The sequence below is a fragment of the Vollenhovia emeryi genome, unplaced genomic scaffold (assembly GCF_000949405.1).
Source record: "Vollenhovia emeryi isolate VEMERY1.0 unplaced genomic scaffold, V.emery_V1.0 DF939132.1, whole genome shotgun sequence".
NCBI lineage: Eukaryota > Metazoa > Arthropoda > Insecta > Hymenoptera > Formicidae > Vollenhovia > Vollenhovia emeryi.
Genome location: NW_011967234.1, coordinates 2,617,776 through 2,627,583, shown reverse-complemented (window position 1 = coordinate 2,627,583; position 9,808 = coordinate 2,617,776). Strand labels below are relative to the sequence as shown.

Below are 9,808 nucleotides of genomic sequence, written 5' to 3'. Positions count from 1 at the left end.
GTTGAACGATATCAGATTAGAAAACAAAATCGATTACAAGGATATGTGCGTACTCATGCTTGAATATCGAATGTAGAAATTCAAGGATTCCAGCACGCGTGACGCTGGAATTCATATCCAAGGATTCGCGTTATCGCGTTATCTGAATATTCCGAAGCACGACGGTTGATAATGTTTAAAGAAAATAGAACGTCTGTATCGTACGGAATTCATAAATAATTGTTCACAGCCTTCGGGAATTTCGAGGTCTGGCATTGTGTTTGCATGTCACGGTACAAAATTTTTGCACGCGTCGCACGCAAGAGTCGCAAGTAACAGCTTCGTGCGCACATACGCGGTTAATTCACGCAAGAAACCCATCATCGTTCGTCTATAATAAATGCGTCCAGGGATATAATGACTGGGGCCCGCTGATATATAACGGGCGGGTAAAGCGTGCGACTTGATTCATTGTCGGATAAGAGAAAAATTTCGCGAGAGCGTAACGTGCCCCATGGAAAGCGCGTTACGAGGCGTGTCGGCGGAATATGAAATTTTGTATTCGCCCACGGTGAGCTTATCCTCGCTTCTATTAAATGTAATATCGCGTGTGCGCCCCGCATCGGGGATTATGTAGATTTATATCACGAGAGCCGTGCGAAAGAAAAATACATTTCGTAACAGTCGCGTTCTTATTACCGGGACGTAAATTTCAGAACCGCGTTGAAAGCACAAAAGGACCCTCTGTATAGCCCCGTAATAACGAACCCTCTCTGCCATCCTGATCGCTTTTCTGTCCGTAAAATCATTGTCGTATCGAGTTTCGTCGAAGATAAGAATATGAAATACCTATTGCCCTCTCGATCTACAAAATGTGCTCAATCTTATATATCTATTCTGCACAACGTTCATGATTTGAATTTTAGTACGCACTAATGGCGCTCGCTACAAATATACAGTGCGTACCGAGTTTCACAGATTTTCACATCTTTAAAAATGTTATTTTTGTGTATACATTTTGTATATTAAAAAAATTTAGATTAAAATCTTTAGACACTAACACCTTATCACGGCTGTTTGTTCCTTCATATTTGTGTTTATCACATTTGAGCCATACGAATTTTATTAATTTATTTAAAAAAAAATTTTCATACGTTTCGAACAGTCAAACGTTATACCGACGTCTCAAATTTCTAGCTCACTCCACGTCCGCATTTTCTCCTTTAACGAGCTCAAAATTGGTTCATCCGCGCGGATAAACCGTATTTATGCCGCGAAGAACGGGAGGCGGGGCGACGGAAGGCAGAGCCGTTAACCGGAGCCACCAATTAATTAAATACAATTGTGCAAAACAGTAAGTGCGGTGTTGCGGCTAGGCGCAACGAACTCTACAGTTGGCGGCGAGTTTTACACTTTCAGCTTGATTTTCGTCCCACATTCCGGATGACTTTTTTGCGCTCATCATTGTCCCATTACACGCAGTCGAGCAGAATATCATCGCGATCAATGAGCGGCAGTCAATCTTTATTATTTATAAATACAGTAATATATGACTCATTTTTCCCTTGCCGCTACTTTATATTCGTTATTTTTTAAATATATTTTTATGATGTAAAAATATATCATGTTAAAAATAATAATCGTATTATTTTTCTATGAATACAATTTTAATTTTAATTTTAGTTTATTTTGTCCTTTATTTTAAATAATAATTTTTATTTTTCGCTCTCTCTTTTTATCCTGCTCAAAATGTATACGGAAACTTTTATCTCGAGACGAATCAATTATTTTTCGCGCGATAGAATTTAAATTTGCAAACTTAAATTTACTTATAACTCAATGTCGATTCTGCTCCAATTAAAATGAAAAGGAAACAGTAATTAAATCAATGATCGTGCTCACAGACAGTTACAGCTTCGTGTTGCAAAGTAAATAACAATTTTTGTCACCGCGTTCACATGAAACTCGCTGCCGAGACGAGGTAGTCGGCAGGATTTTGGAAGCCTCGTAATTAGAGGAGCATCTCAGAAATACTTTCGCAATTTCCATAAATTACGGAGAAATTTAATTGCCGCTAATTTAGCGCGAGCGAAATTTAATATAACCGGTTTCTCCATCGGCACACGTCGAATAACGTAATAAAAACATTTAACGTACTCAGCTTTTTCTATTTTTCCTCCTTCGTAATCGTCTTTGCCATCTGTTTCACAGGTAGCCAAGTAAAATCGACTGTCTGAAGAAGCGCTAGCGGAATTAGACGTTCAGCAGAAACACTCCTTGCGCGATACACTCCGCGACCGGCGTGTAATTCAACGTATTCTGGGTGTCCCATCGGCTCTTTGCTTCCTCTTTTCTTTTTTCCTCTCGTCCTTCCTGCCTTTCTCTTCCGTCGCGGCGTTTGAATTATAAAGCGGAAACTCCGCGACCGTGCGCGCGGTTTTAACGTGACGGGGTTGTACGCCCGCCGTTCGCCCGGGACCAACACGCCGCTACACATTTGCGTGTGTTTATAACAAGACGGTTGTATCAGACATGTAGACGGCAGACGGAGTGAGTCACCTCGATCGATTTCGGTCGAGTATTATACCTGCACGCACGGGGGTCTACCTACCTTTTCCGCCCGCGCGATGACGGCAGGCAGATACGACGAGAGGGCGCGGACGCCCGCGGAGATTTTTAATTTTCGTGGGACCGGAAGTACGGGTCGAGCGTGGAATAAAATGAACTCTCTCGCAGATAGATTGTCAGGTTGTCCGAAAGAGCGATTCCTCATTCGAAACGGAGATTATCTTTTATCACAATGCGCTACCTCTCTCCTTTGCCCGGCATCTCTTTGTTGACCCGACTGAATAAAACATCGTCTCAAGAGTTTTCCAATGTTGGTGAATTCCGTTGCGAGGGGTTGCTGGTGGTAACGTGGAATATGGCAGCGAGTTGGTAAATATTAATGTAACGTGATCACTTAGAGTCGGATTAAAGTTAAATAGTGCGGGGACGACCTTCCTTACGTGAACGTGTCATAAAATCGATGGTTCTACAGCCGAGTCAACTTGCAGAATCGCCGTGGCAGAATCGATTCGTGGAGGACAACCCGAAAAGTGGCGAGAATCAAACGCAAAGAGCAAACGAGAATGCTGACAAATAAACAAGTCTTGCACCCCTTTCCAGTGATATGCGTAGCGAGATTATTTTTGTACAGCCGGTGTACGCATAATCGCTTAGCTCGGCACATTCGTCACCAGGTGGTAGGACTTTCAAAGGAAAACAGAGATACGGAAAAAGAATGACGTTGTATCAACAAGATCAGTGTAATTGAAATAAAATCGTTGAAACAACATCAGTATTAATCAGGGTTGAGTAGTGTCTAGTTAAAAAGATAAAAGTTAAGTTTAAAGGTTAAATCATTTTAAAAGACGTCACGAGACCCCGTGTGTCTGTCTACATTGGCAGTCTCTGTGTTTTAAAATTCACTGCCAGCTCTAAAGTCTACTGTGTATGCGTACCATATAAATCTTCAGCGCTGGTAATGCATTTTGGAACACAGCAATTATATGGGGTCTTGATTCTCGAACTCACGTGAAATTGCTTGCATATGAAATGGTTGCCATATTCCGTGCAGTGTGAGTGATTGTCCAAACGCTAATCGCGAAATTCAATGAAATTTACATGATCGTAAGTCTCTGAGATTTTATGTAAAAATAAAAGATTTGACTTTTAACTTTTTAATTTTTTATTATTAACTTAACTTTAAATTAAATTAATTGTATTTACTTGTATCTTAACTTTTCTTGTAACTTAAATTTTCAAGGCTGTTAACTTTAACTTAACTTAGTTAAAAAATAACTTACCCAACCCTGGTATTAATAAATGAAAAACATCAGATTGTTGTCTTAATAATCTTGACATTTAGTTCAATGCTTAAAATTAAAATCCATAGCAAATGCAATCGAGTGAATTATTTCTGTTTGTGGCAGCCCCGTGACGTTAACGTTTAATTGAAGCAACTTCATTTTGCTTAATTCAACAGCATGTTTTTCCATGTACGTAATAAAATAATACCTAATCAGAAAACTATTCTTCGTTGTCCGAAATAATCGTTGAAAAAAAATTGTATCGATTATCCCCCCTTTTTTGGCGGGGACCAAACAGCTGCATGTCGTAAATTTTACATCGCGTATCACATATGTCACCATTAAACGGCGATAATAGTCGCTCTTTGTGTGCCATTCGACACGTGACGAGTCGCGAGTGAATGGCCGAGCACGGGAGCCAAGTTGAATGAATCCTCGACGCTTTCCTTGATCGGCGCTGGTATCTGATAGAATTACGCTCGCGCGTTCGATATCGATTAGCGCAAACGTTGTTTGCGGAAAAGCGGTTAGCACGCTGGGGATGCGAATACTGGATGCCCGAGCGGTACTTACAACTTTCGACGGGGTGTGCACTTTGTACGTGCCGCGATGCTGGTGGAGTTGCTGATAGCCGACCGGAATTAAATCGGTGTTCAGCCGAAGGTCGAGAACGCGCTCGACGCCGTCCACATTGAAACCCACCGTCAGCACGTCCGTATGCTCGAGGTCCTGAAAAGAGGGGAAATATCGATCTTGAGTTTCAATCTGCAGTAAAAATTTTCTTCTTCCTTTTCTCAGTCGTTGCCGCTGAGATAAGAAAATCCATAAAGCACCATTACATCGGGGAACATATCGATTTACTTGATTGGTGGAAAGAAGAGGGAAAAATAAAATCCATTGTTTATCCGCGAGGCAAAAATATTATATCGAATAATGTAATGTAGTTAGGGAGAAAGAAATGTTTTAAATTTAATTGCAATTATAAATTATTTAAAATGAAAAATAAGTCATTTAAAGGTTGTCGATTACATTGCAGGTATACATTTGTACTAGAATGCATTTATCTCCTGTCAATTTCAGCCTGCAATTAGTGGCCTATTTATTCGCAATTAAACATATAAATTATTCCATGTTCACTGAAAGTTTTTCTTGTTGAAAAAAAATAATTTATCGTATCGTCACGATTCAATGCTCGAGTAACACGGCCGATTCTTTCTTATCGAACACATCGAAAAGCCCGATCGCGCACCTGTTGCGTTAATAGCGGTAAGACTGTGCTTAGACCTGAGAAAAGAAAATTTCTCCCGCGAAAATTAAGGTCCTGAGATCGTTGCATCGAGCTGCAATTAATTTTATACTCGGATGCTCGCTTTCTCCGACTATGAAGCCGAAGACTAGCTATCCAACAATCCGAGAATAAGTGATAAGCTGCGAAAGACTGCAATTTCAAGCGAGCCATATTTATTACGAGGCAAGTATTAAGCGAGGTAAATTAATGGTATTCGAATCTAATAGCGAATTCGGCAGCTGTTCTTATATTTAAGAATCGTCTTAAATATCTCTTGAAATATTTCGTAGCCGGTAAAATGATCTGTATCACATCCATGCGGATCACTTTTTGGCTAAATACTCTTTGAACGTGTATTTGAGGCAGAGTTAAATAAAAAATTAAATAATAAAAGAAATTAATAAAATTCGTACGGCTCAAATGTGATAAACACAAATTTGAAGGAATAAAGGACTAAGAGCCGTGACAGGGTGTTAGTGTCTAAATATTATATTCAAAATTTCTTGCGAGAAAATATCACCTCAGCCAGGGTTTGAACCTATAGTATTTTAGAGCTATATGTATCCGCAAGAATATGACGTTTTTCTAAAACAAACATGGTATTTAACGCAGGGTTAATTTAATTCCACCTGTGAATTTTGGCAATAACAAAACAAATGCGATAATCTCGCGTGTTTTACATTTAATCGCGAGGTAACGTATAGCTTGTATAACAATAGCTTCATTTTAGCTCGGATAACAATGCCTTCACTTAGCGTGGATAACAATAGCTTAACGCAGAAATACAATTTTCACACTAAATTCTTTACCAGTACGATTTCTATGCCGGTTAATCGCGACAAGCTGCGTAAATTTAAATCCGTGATTACGAGAGCGACGCCAATGTTTGGTGGAACAGCCGACTACGTGTGGCGTTTGTCGTTTTCGGTGCGACTAATCCGATTTGCCGACTGTCATATCATCGAGCGCGTAAAATAGTTAGCGTTATTAGATCGCGATTCCGGGGCTGGAAAGCCTGAAATTCATAAACTCTCGGAATTATGGCGCGTTCTCCTCTCTTTCGAGCGCGGCCGCGTGCCGAGTGAACAGAAATGAATTTGCGAATCTCGTTTGCACCGGAGCCCAACGCGCGCGATGTTTAATTCATGGGGGCCGGCATGTCCCAGCCGGGATACTTTTCCTGCGAGCGTTTCGTGTTGAGGAGAATGGATGCTGCACCGAAAATGACACTGGAACCAATAGTGTCAGCTCGAAGGCCGGCCTGTTTAACGATTGCAGGCTGAATTTCTAGTTTCGGGTAATTATCGTATTTAATTAAATTTTCATTTCCCTTTATCAATATAATAATATTATATCCGAATAAACAGGCCGAGTTTGCCAAAGAAAGGCTTTGTTTAGTCAATTTGGAATAAATTTTCAGTCACAATTTGTAGGTTGGATAAAAGCTATTGATTTCCATTTTCGCATATCGCGTATCTCGGATCTGTTCTAAACCTGCAGTTTTTTCAAATCGAATATAAACGCATCGCTAAAAAGGCACTGACTGAATTTTCCTAAATAAGATATTCTTCTCTAAAAGAAAAACCATCCCTTCTGCAATCAATTTCTTATTTGCGTTACGACAAAATGATTGACGGAAGAATAGCAAAATCAGCCAAGACTTAATTAAGATAGCTGCTACAAGCACCCGTTTATACGGGAGCCGTACGCGATGTACAATATCCCCTGGGCTACATTTTACGTCGGTCTTCTGTTCTACGATTTACGCCAAGGAAAATATAAAAGAAGCTTTTAACTAACCATCTTCCGTCGCGCGCAAAGACGGCGAAACAACGTGACAGAAGCTCGACTCTTAATTAGTCTAAGTGCCGCGTTGGGCTGAAATTGTGGTAGTAATTACTATGACGTAACGCAGAATTGGAGAGACGCGGTTTCAGCGCCTTGGGGTGGATGGACCGAAGGTGCCCTATGCCACGATGAATTATTGATTAGCCTCCTTGCGCGCTTCGACAACAAACGCGATACCGTCTAAATATAGCGCAGTCCCAGCTAGCCGTTTGTGTATAAAAAACAAATAATCCGCAATTGCGGAAGCGCCCGACATTCTCCTTAAATAATTTCACGTTGCGATAGACCGTTGCGAAAAATGAAAGGGCGGTTTCAGCGGTTCTCGCATCGTTGATACGGTCGTTGAGATGATGTTAAATTAAACAAATTTTACGTCGAATACAACGTTTTATCTCGTCACGGAAGATAATATATAAAAAAAAACCGGCTTGAAGTTGCTCGTGGAAAGTGGGTGCATAACAAAAGGTAACGGGTATACGTTGAAGCTAATTTAGCGCGCCTGTCAAACGCATAAGTATGTACAAATGACGTTGAACTCTCGCTGAATAAACTGCCATTATTTCAAAACGCAAATGCGCGCGAAATCCAGTACTCCGTGCGATGAAATATGAATTTTAATTCCCGGAGCGTTCCCGCAACACTGAAATTTCGCAGCGCACACGCCGGAACGCGCACCCGGTAATTTTCAGAAGCACATTAAGCGAATTGAGAAGTATCTCCGACGCGATATCCGGCTTACTCTCGGGAGACAAATGGCGCAGTAACGATATTTCTTCAGGAAGCCGGGTCCACGACGATACGACGGCGTAACACTGTGCACGATACACGGTCGACAGTGCGCTCCTTTGAAATCCTTTCAGCGTGGTGTATATCATTGTCCAGCGACAGTTAGCAATCTATACTTGGCTCGCGGCCACCGCAGAGAGCGTTTTTGATATCATACCGCTGCTGGCTCCTGCACGTCGGCATGACCCGCATTCATCTCCCGTCGATATCGAGAAACAAATGTATCGCTGGGTCAGGGCTATCGGGCTATCTCTGTACCAAGTACTCTGGGGGAGGGAAAAAAAGACAGCAACCCACTTTGGGGCTCACAATTAGTAATCGAATTATTTCGATTGTTCGTAACTCTGGGAAAAATTTTGACCGTCTTTTTTGTAGCTAAGCAACTTAACATCTTTGCGTTACTGAATATCGACAGAACTAATTGAGAGAATTGATTAGTATTACTTAAAAATCTTGGATATAGATGGAATAGCTAATCGCGATTTTTAGTTACGCGGGGTAAAATTCGTAAAAGATTAGAGTTACGAACAATCCAGATAATTCGATTACTAATTGTGGGCTCCAAATGGGTTGCTGTCTGTTTTTTTCCAGAGTACCTCTACGGAGATCTACTGCGCGAGATTTATGTATCATTTAGTTAATTAAAGTTTGAGCTTTCCCTGGCGCGAACAATTGTTTCCCCGAAGTTAATTCTCCCCCTTCACCGACACTCGGCCAGATCGATGCCGAGTCTTTCGCCCTAGACGCGAAACGTTAACGAGGGGATCAGGGAATCCGTAGATGAAATATGTTTGCTACGTTCGGAACATTTCATGTAATCTGATAGCGCGCAACGCGATACGCTGAAACAGAAAACTCGACGCGCAGAGTCGTTCACGACGCCGTTGGATTGGAGGTGATTAAGGAAAACCCGAAGAGTTGCTAAGGTAAATGCGAAAGCTCGCGAAAGTTCGCGAATGCTTTTTGTTCTGTTGGCGCATCCCAAACAATTTACCGAGTGAACTAACTGCATTAACCGGTTGCCGGGGTAACGAATTAAGCAGCCGGCGATCGTTCTAACTTTTCCGCAGCCAGTTGGGGAAATTTCGCGTGCCGTCACCCGTCGACGGGAAAAATTCGCCGCGCGGGCCTGTCCTTTTAATCCGATAACTAGAACCGAGTTAATTCAACGGGGGGAAAAAGTGTCACGGAAGGGAAAACAGGGAGCCTGTTAAAAAATGAGAGAGAGAGACAAGAGTTTCTTTTCAGCTACCGTAAAACTCGGCCGACGTGGTCCTTACGTTCCATTGTGTGTCCCCGTAAACCACCCTCGCCCAACCCGGAGTTTCCGGTTCCGTGGCTTCTACCGCGTCCTTCGGAAACCCGAAGAAAAGAAAAGCTTGGCGGCGACTCTCGTCTTTTTTAGGAAAATTCCGGCAGTGCCACGCGACAATGCCTGCCACCGTGGAAGACGAATTGCGAAGGACGCTCAGAGAAGTAGAAATTCGTCCCAGGACGTTCTGTTCAAACATCATTTCTGTATGAATCACTTCGATAGTAATTACTCCAGTTTTCATTAAACAATTGACAATCTTCACTCTCGTATAATTGTTCGGTAATATTTGTGCAATTACTTAATAAATAATATTCTCGGATTTAAATCAATCCAGAAAAATCAAAATACAACGTGATGAAATACAACACGTTTGAAATGTAATACGATGCTTTCTGGCTCATTCCGCAAGCGGTATAATCGCGCAGATTTTGAATTGTAACGAACATATTTACACAAACCTCGAAATCTCTTTACGTTATCAGTAATAAGTAACAATAAATAAATATTGGTCCATCTTATCTGGCACGTGTTTAATATATTCAAAAATGTACAGCGACGTTTTTTTAACCATGGGTTTTGGTCCTTTTCAAGCAATTTTCTAAAATGTTCAATAAAAAATCGAGATTAGACACCTCGTACGATGGGTCGATTTTTTATTGTACACTTTAGAAAATTGCTTGAAAAGGACCAAAACCCATGGTCGAAACGTCGCTGTACATTTTTCGAATTTATTAAACACAC

At 41.3% G+C, this 9,808-nt stretch overlaps 1 protein-coding gene across 1 annotated transcript in view; it reads right to left on the bottom strand.

Moving 5' to 3' along the window:
- Nucleotides 1–9,808, bottom strand: part of LOC105568054 — an 89,059-nt gene that overhangs the window by 14,884 nt on the left and 64,367 nt on the right. The window contains exon 3 of the mRNA XM_012023418.1: nt 4,404–4,559. Within this exon, the coding sequence (XP_011878808.1) occupies nt 4,404–4,559 (156 nt within the window). The remainder of the gene's footprint in view (nt 1–4,403; nt 4,560–9,808) is intronic.